The sequence below is a fragment of the Fulmarus glacialis genome, unplaced genomic scaffold, assembly GCF_000690835.1.
Source record: "Fulmarus glacialis isolate BGI_N327 unplaced genomic scaffold, ASM69083v1 scaffold27344, whole genome shotgun sequence".
Taxonomy (NCBI): domain Eukaryota; kingdom Metazoa; phylum Chordata; class Aves; order Procellariiformes; family Procellariidae; genus Fulmarus; species Fulmarus glacialis.
The window spans coordinates 38,344-49,697 of NW_009206623.1; the positions used below are offsets into that span (position 1 = coordinate 38,344).

General features: G+C 53.5%; 2 protein-coding genes across 2 annotated transcripts in view; both read right to left on the reverse strand.

Moving 5' to 3' along the window:
- Positions 1 to 2,204, reverse strand: part of CALHM1 (calcium homeostasis modulator 1) — a 7,725-nt gene extending 5,521 nt beyond the window's left edge. The window contains exons 1-2 of the mRNA XM_009575826.1: positions 1,656 to 2,204; positions 21 to 239 (exon numbers count right to left, since the gene is read on the reverse strand). Of these exons, the coding sequence (XP_009574121.1) occupies positions 21 to 239; positions 1,656 to 2,204 (768 nt within the window). The remainder of the gene's footprint in view (positions 1 to 20; positions 240 to 1,655) is intronic.
- A 5,765-nt stretch (positions 2,205 to 7,969) lies between these two features.
- CALHM3 (calcium homeostasis modulator 3) lies at positions 7,970 to 10,852 on the reverse strand. Its single transcript, XM_009575827.1, has 3 exons — positions 10,563 to 10,852; positions 9,394 to 9,649; positions 7,970 to 8,431 (listed from the first exon to the last, which is right to left on the reverse strand). Exons 1-3 carry the CDS (start codon positions 10,850 to 10,852, stop codon positions 7,970 to 7,972), a joined length of 1,008 nt encoding a protein of 335 aa, XP_009574122.1.
- Between the last annotated feature and the right edge of the window lie 502 nt (positions 10,853 to 11,354).

Consider the following 11,354-nt stretch of genomic DNA (forward strand, 5'->3'; position numbering starts at 1 on the left):
GGGTGGCAGCGAGCGGCTGCCAGGTCCGTGCTCATGCCCTCAAAGAACTGCTGGATGCAGACCTTGGCAAAGCTCCTGGCGTGCTCCGCACACGTCTCGTCGAACAGCTTGCGCTCGATGTCGATGTAGTGGGACCAGTACCTGCTCTTCAGGAAGGCGGCTTGGGTGAAGCAGGGCCGGAGGGATCTGACCAAGAAAGCCAGCGTGGTCATCAGCAGCACAAAGCACCAGCCCAGAGCCTGTAGGGATGAGGGGGGAACCAGACCCGTCACAGGCAGGCAGAGCACGCGCCCAGCACATCCCACCAGCCAGCAGAAGTCCCCTGGGCTTCGGATGAGCCTGGCTCCACTTCAGGCTATTTGACATTTGGCTGCATTTACATTGCAAATGCCAGACAAGGAGACCCTACGTACCATGTCAGTGCATCTGCGCTGAAATTTTGTTCGACGCACTCCTGTAGGCAGCACCTCTCTGCTTCTCGCCGTGTATGGCATCAGCAGGCAGTGACCATAAATAACATCAGACCGAATCCTGCACCCAGCCCTCGGTCCTGCCTGTGATACGGCTGTGCCTCACCTGTATCTAGGATAGTCTGTGTCCTCTGACTTGCAGCTAACGTCGCTCCAGATACTCCCTGCGTTTATGCAGCTGTCTAAGCCTTTTCCCGAGCTGTTGGGTTTAGTAACATCTATTGTGGGTGAGCAGCAGTGACAGGCTCCCCTGTTAATGGGGCCTGACAGGAAGGGTGAGATGAGGGCAGAGCCAGGACCGGTCTGTCTTGTTCACCATCGGTCTCAGCTCAGGCTGTGCAGGCAGAGCTCACAAGGGTGAACCCCGCTCTAAATGCAGCCCCCCAAAAGTGCACCTGGCAGGGGGGTATCTGGGTGGCACCTTTTGTTCTGCAGCTCCCAGTGCTTCTCGGCAGCTGGGAATTGGGGTTTACCCAGGAAAATCTGCTTTGTGTCTTTGGAAAAGTCTCTGTGCCTCCATTCCTCTTCTTAAACTGGGGATAATAATTCCTGTCGGCTCTGAGGAGGTCAGGGAGAGGAGCTGCTTTTGAACAGGAGTACACGAGTGACCAGAGTGGGTCAGACCATCCTGTCTCCAAGGTGGCCAGAAGCGGAGGGCTTGAGAGGAATTAAGCACAGGACAAGCAGTTAGTGGCACTTCTTCATTTGTGGTTCCCTGGGATGGTTAATAAACACATACTGGCTGTTTCCATGCAAGCAGCAGAGGCAAGTGGCATGGATGGTTATCAGCCCATCGCTTGCACCCGTTATAATAAGCAGCAAGAGCAACCACAGGCAACTGGTGAGTTATGAGAGGGGGTGACAGCCCACCAGCCAGCAGTAACATCCACGTCAGCCCCTTCTGAACTTGCTCTAAATGAATCTCTGCATACAGCTTGGCCGAGTATGGCTGCCCAGGCAGGAGGGGGAACCAAATTATCAGGACGACCTACAGCTTCAATCTCTGCACCACGCTGGAGGCATAACTCTCTGGAGCTGAGTCTGAACACCTTGTACCCCTGCGAAATCACCAGTCTCTTCTTCTGCAGCTTGATTTCAACAAGGAGATTCCCTCAAGGGAAGAGCTAAGGCTGGCAGTGCCTAACCCTAAACCACCCACGAAGGCAAAGCCATGATGCCTCTTACCTGCGAGATGCAGCGCAGGTACCTGATGGCCACTTCATTGGCGATGAGCTCCTGTCCATCGTAGATCTCCTTGCAGGGGATGCGGGCGAGGACCCGCTTCATGTCCCCTTGGGAGAGGCTGGGGTGGCTGGCGTTGCCCAGGGTCTCTACGGGCACCGAGGTGCAGAAGGCGCAGGTGATGCACTTGCCATCCAGCAGCGTCACCGAGACCCAGACCGCCGGGGCGATCATGGCCCGCTGGGCCATGGAGCAGAACATGTAGCGCAGGACGGCCTGGTCTTTCCCTCGCTGGCCCTGGGGTCGCCTCCACTCCTCCGCCAGCATGGAGATGTTGTTGTTCAGCACGAAGCCCAGCAGGAACAAGATGAAGGGGGGCACCAGGAGGATGCCTAGCCCGTAGGCCTGGTTGTAGCGCGGCAGGCAGGGGCAGTTGAAATCAAAGGCTGAGTACATCTGGGCACTGGCGAGGGCCATGATCCCGCAGATGCCATTCATGAAGGACTCCTGGTTGGACTGGAGGAACTGGAAGATCATCCGAAACTTGTCCATCTTCCCTTGATGTGATTCCTCCCCTCACCGGGGTCCAAGCTGTGGCCTCGGGTTACTTCATTCTTTCAACCCCCCTCTTCAAAGATAGGCATCAGCAAGACTCTGTGCAGTTCACTGATTCATTTATGTACTCTTACAGCCCCAATATTTAAAGCAGAAAATTAAAACAGTTTTTTTCTGCTGATTTTCCTGCTTGCAAAAGTTCAGAGTTTGCTTCCTCCTGCTCTTCTTTGGGTCTGTGGGACCTGGGTTGTTTCTGGTTTGCTAAACCTGGCTTCATTCTTCTCCACGTCCCCATTTCTGCAGTCTCCCGGTCACTGGTCCCCTTGGCTGGAGGGTGCAGGTGTTACCATGGCTGTGCCCTCCCCAGAGCAATCTGTGCCCTGGGCAGAAAGGGGAGTTGGCTGGTCGGCCTCTGTGAACCTGTTTGCAAATGCAGGAGGTGGGTGCTCAGGACGCCCCACCTCTGTGGTGCCAGCACACAAGGAAAAGCAGGGCAGCAGAGCTTTCCCCCTCCCTCCATGTCCGCATTGCCCCAGCAGCATCTAATGCAAGCGCCTCACAGGTCTGCCCTGGTCTGTACCTGCTTCTGCTTCACTGGGAAATGCCTTTTCTCTGTTTTATTCTGCAGAGGGAAGGGAAGATAAAAGGAAAGGCAGAGGAAGGAAGGGTAAAGCTCTTGGTGCTCTGGGATGTTGTATCTGTACTGCCGGAGCCTGTTATTCGCTCCCCTCCGTCATACAAATGTCCACGTTTCAGCCAGACTTACAAGATGACACTTGTAGCTCCCTGGTTTTCACAGCCCTGTGCCCTCAGGGCTTGCTAAAATATCCTTCAAACCCTGGCTCACATAGTCTGGTGACATCCAGAGGCACACAGAGCTTTTCCTGGCTTTAGGGCTGGAGAAAAAAAGGCAGAGAAAGGAGAGAGGGCTGCAGGGACAGGGGTGCAGAGGATGCACCCGGCTCCGCAGGCGGGAAAGCCCTGGGTGCCTCTGCTTTCTCAGGACATGCTCCCTGCCCAGCAGAGCTCTGAGATTCAGGTTTCCCCCTGAGATTTCTTCTTTTCACCCACCTTCAGTGAGCATTTCTGAAGGGCTTGAGTGCACTTTGCTCTGAATGGCAGCGATGGAGGCTGAACGATTTTCTTGCAGCCGCCTCTTGTAGGTACAATCCCCAGCCCCTTGATAAATTTGAGATGTGCAGGAATTGGGAATGCAAGAAGGATGTGTAAATCCTGCCAGTGACCTCTCGGGCCCACGGGCAGCCACTGTCCCCCGAGGGACCGTGTTTCCCAGCAGTACCAGGCCACCTGCAGGCACGGACTGTGCAGAACCCTTCCTGCCCATCAGGCCAGCGGGTACCAGCAGCCCCGGGGGCTGAGGGTGCAGTGGAGCTGCTCCTCTGAAGATCACTCGAATCCTGCTGGGAAGGGCAGAGCAAGGACTACCTGAGCCAGCAATGTGCATCCGATTAGCAGGAGGGGCTGGGGCTGGGATTTGGCCATATGCCTTGACCTGAGGCTAAAGTGTCTAAGGGCACGTTTCCCATGCAACCAGTGCGTGGTGCAGGGAGGACTGAGCTAGCGGGGTGCTGGGCTGGTCTGTACAGCACAGGATTGCTGACAGTTTAGCCGTGCCGCTTTACCTGGACTTATTAATTCAGTAGCAACATCAGCTGATCTGGACCCAAGCGGACCTGAATACCTCCATTGCCCTCCCTTCTCTTCGCACACCAGGAGCAGCCCGGGCAGAGCCAGCTCAGGTCTGTGGTGGACGTGTCCCATGTGTTGATACTGGGGTGCAAAGCTTCTCCATCACTTCCATCCTTCTCCTCTTTCACAAGGGCACGGCTCAGTTCAGCTCATTGCTGTCAGCTCTGCAGACCCGGGGGCTTTCCGATGCAGAGATCCTGTGCACATTTGCCAGCACAGAGCCAACCAGACAGACTCCCCCCCAGCTTGCCAGAACTGAGACAAACACTAATGAGATGTGATAGCTACGGTTGGGCCAGGCTTAGCTCCTACAGCACAAACCTAAAAGAAAGGGATTGTGTTGTTGGTGCTCTCCTGCATCTCTATTCCCAGCTCACAAAGCAGCTTTGACGCACTAGGTTGCTCCCTCAAGCTGGACAAAAGGTGGGGGAATACTGGGACTACAAGTGGCCATAAAACAGATGGTTGCAGTATTGACTACCTGCAAGGCGTTCAGTCCCTCCGGTCCAGGCACCACCTGTGCTGTTGACATGAGTATCACGATACATCTGACTGGGCATCAGCGCAGCTGTATTGGTGGCTGTGAGACATGTCACCAAGGCAAGCTGTACATAGGTGGGTGGCATGCGGGAGATACTTTTCCCCAAGGCTTTGCAGTGCTTCAGTACAGAGGTAGGAAGCCAAACCAGGTGTTTTGACCATTAGTCAGTGCTGCAGTTTCTGACATCTCACCCCAGACCAGCCCTCAGGCTCAGTTGATAATGCCAAGTTCACCCTGAGATGCCACCACAGAGCTGAGCACAAAGCACGTGGGTAGTACGTGGGCAGCCTTAGCTCTGCCTACTGTGGAGAGGTTAATTGCATGATCTCATCAAATGGGAAGAGATTTGGCTGCATGAATACAGATGAGGCTTATTGTATTGCTAGCTAAGAGCTCAAGCTGGCTTCCTTGTTCACCTGGCAAGTGGCTTTTTGAAGGGCAGTTCACATCAAAGCTTTCATGAATCAACCTCGTAAAAAGCAGAGAGCTTTTTGATCTCCAGGAAAACTCTGCTTTTCATTAAGCATGAATGAGGGGTCTGAGCCTGCTTGGTGTACAGCACTGGCAGTTCTCACTGAAGCCAACAATAAGTCAGTGGGATTCAAAACAGAGCCCTTAGAAGCCAATGCCTGGGTCTTTCTTTCCGTGTTGCCTTGTTAGGGAGGACCTTGTTTTCGTGAGCTTGCCAACAGGAAGTTCACTCCAACCGATTTGCAAGAGAAGGCAGAGCTGGTGCTTCCTCCCACGATCCCAACCTGCTTGTGCTTTGGCAACCACGTCCTGGGAGAGATGGTACATGCCTAAGTCCCTCCCAGCATGGGGTCCTGCACCTGGACAGACACCAAGCCAGGGACTTGGGGAGGGCTTTGCGTGTCCCAGTCAATGTAGGATATAGAGAGGAGGCACATGAAAACAGTCACAATTCCCATCAGGAGAGTTTGTGAAGGGATTGGGGAAGCTGCCTGTGCAGTCAGCCCTGCTGTTTCACGGGCTCTTGGCAGGTGAGGATCCCTGAGCACATCAGACATGTCTGTAGGTCAAGCATCAGACCAGCCCTGAGAGACAGAGAGCTGCTAAAGTTTGTGAACAACCCTCTCTGCTCCCACTTCCACAGGAGGGTACACAGTCCTAGCAGAGCTGGTGGGAAGGGACCTCTGGAGATTGTCTGGTGCACCCCCCCCGCTCAAAGCATGCTCAGGGACACATCTGATAGAGTTGTGAATATCTCCATGGATGGAGGTGCCACAATCTCTCTGGGCAGCCTGTTCCATCACCCTCAAAGTAAGTAAGTGTTTTCTTCTGTTTAAATGGAATTTCCTGCTTTTTGGGTTTGTGCCTGTTGCCTCTTGGCCTGTCATGGGGTGCCAGATACCATTTTCCACAATGGAGAAGACTTCTCTGGCTTCAAAGGGGCACACAGCGTGGGACTCGGGGAGGGCTGGGAGGGATGAACACCCATGGCCCCGTCCAGCTGGAGCTACCCCATGACCAGACTGACCCTCCCAGCAGCGTGTGAGCCTTTGTAGACCTAAAAAAATCTATGGTAGCACCCTTAAACCCTCAGTTTCCTCCCTCCCGATACAGACAACAAAGCTCTTCCTCTTCCCCTTTTTTGCATTTCGTATTTTGTGGCCACTCTGGGATGACTTAAAACCCGAGAACACGGAAAGCAGCATGCAAAGAGGAGCTGCGGACCTCTGCTCTGAGCTGGTTAGGAAAACAGCCCATTTGACTAGCGTGGGGTGGTGAGTCCGAACTGAGTCTCAGCCTGAGATTTGTGATGGCATGTCTGATAAAAATAAACCAGACATGAAATTCGAAGTGCAATGCTGATTTCAAAAGAGAGCTCAGAAGCTCCCTGGACCTAAAGAGCTCCTGGTGGGAAGACCGCACGGTCCCAACCAGCACGTTGGCTTTGTGCCCTCTCTGAGCACGTCCAGGGGAGCTCAGGGATTCAGCCAGAGCTGATTTTGCTACGCAAATAAGAAAAGCTCTGCAGCTCATCCCTCTGCACCCCGCAGCTCCTGGCTGGGCCTCAGCTGGCAGAGGGGTGCAGCTGCCCACGGCTGGGCCATGGAGTTATTTGGCCTCCCTGTGTTTTGCCAAGCATCTCCTCCCTCCCTGACCCCGTGCACACAAACATCCTGGGGAGGAGGTGACAGCAGCTCGACAAGTTAATTTGGGGGGATTAATATGTGTTTTCGGTTTGACCCCTTGTTTTGGATTTAGTCACAAGGTGGTGGCAGGTTTCTTTGCCCCTTTCCCACCCTCTTCTTTCCTGCTTGCCCTGTCTACCCATGCTTGGCCAAGGAGATGTTTCTTTTTCACCCCCGCTCCTCTCAGCCCCTCCACTTTGCACCCCTCACTCCCAGGGACAAAGTGGGCATCGGTGCGAGCCTCAGCCTGGAGGAATATATATGTCTGTACTGCGTTAGTTTGCAGTAAAGAGTTTAATGCATCCAAGCAGCAATGCTGGACAGAAATATCAGTCAAACTGGCACCATGGTTGGCACCATCTACAACAGGGGCTGGAAAAAGGCAGGTGAGAAAGTAATTAGCATTAAGGGCTCAGAGATAAGGTTACATTCAAACAGTTTTGAAACTAAGGATGGAAATGCCCAACTAGGTGATGCAAGGACGATCCTCTGGATAGATCAGTTTGTACTAAAATCTAGCAGGGGAGTGTTTAAAATCTGTGTTCAGACTTCTCAGGCAGGGTCAGAGTGTCCTTTCCATGGCCCAATGCCAGCGCTTAGAGCAGCCACCTGAACCCCAGCACAGTTCTGTGGCTCTGGATATGTTAAGCAAAGCCTCCATCTCCTTTTCCTTCTGCAAATCGAACTCTATCCAGGGCCACTTATCCAGTGGTATCTTCATTTAAATTTGTGCTGCTCCGTGAATTTCAGTGTGTTGCCATATTTTGTTTTGAAAATGCATGGAAGTATTGACTGGTTGTTAGAGGGAGGCTGAACAGTTTGGCAGCTGGGCTGGGGGCAGCCAGAGCTCTCAGCAGATGGGAAGAGGTAGGAGGCGGTTTTGCCTTTTTGAGTAAACATGTTGGTGTGGTACTAAAAGAGTTGCCAATTAAATCATTTCAGTGTCAGCACTGCTAAGTCTCTGAACCAGGTTTCACTGAAACGGGCAGGAGCTCCTCACACCTCTGTGAAGCTGCTGCTCCAGTGGGTTTGCATGCGCAGCCAGATGTTGCTGCCTTGGTTAAATCCTTCCTCAAGCCAGAAGGGTTTTATCACAGCTGTAAGGAGCTGCAAACTCTTTAATATGACAAAAGTGCTACGCAGAGCCCTTGGCTGAGCAATGTCATTAACAGTGACTGAGTAGGGGACCGTTGGATGTTCAGAGCTAGTTTATTTTGGAGGTTTTGTTAGGCATGCCCTGGAGCGGAGCCTTTGGGGTTGGGGTTTTGGAGGAAGAAGTGAGCACCACTGTCACCTACGCACTTTGTGCAGAGGTATGGCAGTGCCCCTTCAGTGTCTGCAGGACAAAACCCCCTTTACACATCAGTGTGCTGGGGGAATTTGGACCTGGTACCGGGGCTGTCTTCCCAGGGCAGAAGGGCTCTCTTTCGCCCCAGGGGATGCCGCTGGGTTGCCTGGCTGACATCCAGGGGAGGTTTCTCATAGTACCACATTTTCAGAAGTTTATTCACCTGGTCCTGACCTGTGATGCCCTGGAGAAGATCATCCTCTCCTTCAGCCCCCTCTCCCTCCCTAGGCAAGCTGAAGCTGTGCAGTTTGATCTCTTGCCGCATGCTTTCGAAGAAGTGGAGGATGCATTTGTGAGCAAAGAGCCGGCTGTGCTCACAGCAGGTTTCCTCAAAAATCTTTTGCTCGATGTCAATGTAGTTGCTCCAGTGACGTGCCTGCAGGAGGGTGGCCTGGTTGAAGCAAGGTCTGAGCCAGCGGGCGAGGAAAGCTGCTACGATAAGGATCAACAAAATGCTCCAGCCGAGTGCCTGGGTGATAAGAAATAAGCAGTAGAACAGGAGCAAGACAGGCACAAGGACAGGCACGAGCTGTTTGCCTGTATCGCCGAGACAGGGAATTTGTGTGGCTGGAGAGGAGATGTGGCATATCTGGACACCCATCCTTGATCTGTCCCTGAAGTCCAGCACCCCCAAACTGCACTCAGAGGGTCAGTGTAATCTCCTCCCAGTGAATACAGGACATTTACCTGTACATCAATAGTTCAGTAGGATAACTGCAAAGTTAGCCTGGAGCAGCCAGGCATTTGCTTTGAGCATGGGCGCGCCCCAGGTGAAGGGGACTTCAGTGCTCTCCTTTGGTGCTCCCTTATCTCCAGTGAGACCCTCACCTGCCACCTACACTGGCTCCAGCGCCCAAGAGTCCCGGCAGCAGGGTGAAGACAGCCCAGACTACATGCAGCTCCCTTTGGTAAGAAGGAAGGGCTTGTTTTCAATGCCCTCCCACTGGTCCTCATCCCTGACCTGGCACTCCTGTACCAAGAGCAGGGGCTGGCCAGGGCTCCACTCCCCATCATGTCCTATTGTTCTTGAGCAAGCTGCTTTGGTCTGTCTCAGCTTGCACTGTCCTTAAAACAGCAGGTCCTATCTGTGAGGTTAGCAGTTAGAAAGGTCATCTGACACTGGACAGGGCCTTAGGAGGCACCTGTATTCCTTGCAACCTGCTTTTTATTATCTGGGTTTTGAAGGTGCTGGTTCTTCTAGAAACAAAGTTCTGTTAATTAAACCATCCTTTATTTCCTTCCTTTTCCCTACCTGAGTGACTCTGGAGATTATCACTGAGGGTGGCAACATTTGGGGGTATAAAGAAGCAAAGAGCAGTCTTGCTCCCAGCCTGACCGTGGTGACTATGACAAATCAAGGAAGAGCAGGAGCAGATGACGCGTGCCCCAGGCACCTCACCGACATGGGGGGCTCTGCCAGCAGTGACCTACCTGGGACCAGCAGCGCAGGTACCTGGACACTGCCTTGCGAGACGTGTTGTTCCTCATGAGCTCATCGTCCTTGCAGGGCACTTTGGCCAGCAGCTGCTGCACCTGCACCGGGCTGGCGTTGGCAAAGCCCACAAAATTCTCAGGATCCACAGAGCCGCTGAAAGCGCAGATCAGGCATTTGCCATCCAGGAGGCTGACTATGATCCAGACGACAGGGGCAACCATGGCTCTCTGCATGATGGAGGAACACAGGTACCTGGGGCAGGAGAGAGAGAAATGAGTGCGTAAATGCTGGGAGCTTTCTCCTCATCCAGAGCCTTGATGGATGCAGGCTGCCCTATGCCAAGCAGCCCTCCCAGAGCCAGGGAGCTGACTCTCAGGACTGTCCGCAGCATTGCTCCAGCTAATGCCTCTTCTGCTCTGGGATCTCTTTCTCGGTGCTGCCTCCCAATGAAATCTGTGCCAGTGCACGGCAGTGCTCTGCGTGCTGCCTGCATTCAGTGCAGTGCACGGTCCTCTCATTATGTGCTTGCTTCGACTATATACTTATGTCTCCCATGCACAAATCCTTGTCAGCTCTTCCTTGTCTTCTTCATTCACTCTTTCTTTTCTCATCAGCTCAGTTTCTACCTGGAAAATCACTTTTCTCTGCAGCCTTTCTTGCCCCACTCTGTGCCAACCTGTTTACTCGGTAAAACTTTGTATGTAGCAGATTGAATGCGGTTCTCCTCTCCCTTCCACCAGCGTGAGTAAAAACTCAGCTGAAGTGAGGGAAACCACAAGGCTATGGATAAAGAATGACTGTGATGGAAATGCCACCCTTTCTGCACGTTTAAGTGGAAATGCCTCATCTTTTTGCACGTGTAAGCCCCAGGAGAAACCCTGCGTGTTCACATCAGGGCAGGCAGCAATGCGGTTTCCCAGGGTGGCAGCATAAATCCAGCCGTTGGTGTCGGGGTGCTCCTGCCCTCCTTTGCTGGGATGGGATGAGGCTCTGCCTTCATTTCTGCTACTGTAAATGCATTTACCATGCCCCTGCCCCTCCACGCTCATGGGGAAAGGTCTTGGGAGCTCAGCTTAGAAGAAAATTAATTACCAGGAGGATCAAAGCTATGGAGGCGAGACAGCTAAGAGGGAGGTGAAAGAAGGGTGCGCGGTGCAAACCCCACCTGATGACAGCTAGGTCCTTCTTTCTGCGCCCCTGTGGTCGCCTCCACTCCTCCAGCATCACCAGGGACTGTCTGTTGAGGATGAGGCTGCAGAGGAAGAGGGCAACGGGGGGTACAAACATGATCCCCAAGCCATATGCCATGTTGTAGCGGGGCAGACAAGGGCAGCTGAAGTCAAAGCAGGTATATATCTTTACGCTAGCCAGGGCTAACAGCCCACAGATCCCATTCATTACAGACTCTGAGTTGGACTGGAAGTACTGGAAGATCATCCGGAAACGGTCCATCATGTTCTTTTGGCCAGGGGTGCTCCTCCTGGGAAATCCCTGGGCTGCCCGGCACAGCCCGTCTCCCTTCGCCCGCGCTTCTGCTGCCGCAGGGCCAGGGAGGCAGCTCAGCCTGCAGCTGGTCGGGGCAGGAGGATGAGGATGAAAGAGAGCTGCTTGGCAGGGGGAAAACCCTGTGCTGGGGATTCCCCACTGGCACACGGCTTTCACAGGTCTGTCTCTCACCCGATGCTTATCTTCCAGGGCAGCTGGTAGCTTTTCTAGGTGAGCAGATGAATACAGCCTCCTGCAGATGTTTTTTCCACCCTGTTTTTAATTTTCAGAGCTGTCCCACGTGCCAACCAGCGACAGCCTCCGGTAGTGCTGGGTCCCTCCCTCCTGGAGATGCTAACGCTCAACGGAGAGCCGTCGGTGGATCTCTGTGAGCTGCCCTCTCTGCTGATTGAGGGCTGTTGAGCGATTCATCGGCCGGGAGAAATCAGGCGAGTCAAATGAGCTCGTCTGT

Excerpts from the sequence above, each read along its gene's own strand:
- CALHM3 (XM_009575827.1), bottom strand. The coding sequence starts at position 10,852 with ATGATGGACCGTTTCCGGATGATCTTCCAGTACTTCCAGTCCAACTCA. Across the intron at positions 9,650-10,562 it reads AAGGACCTAGCTGTCATCAG|GTACCTGTGTTCCTCCATCA; the intron begins GTGGGGTTTGCA and ends CTCCTGCCCCAG. Across the intron at positions 8,432-9,393 it reads ACCTGCGCTGCTGGTCCCAG|GCACTCGGCTGGAGCATTTT; the intron begins GTAGGTCACTGC and ends CTTATCACCCAG.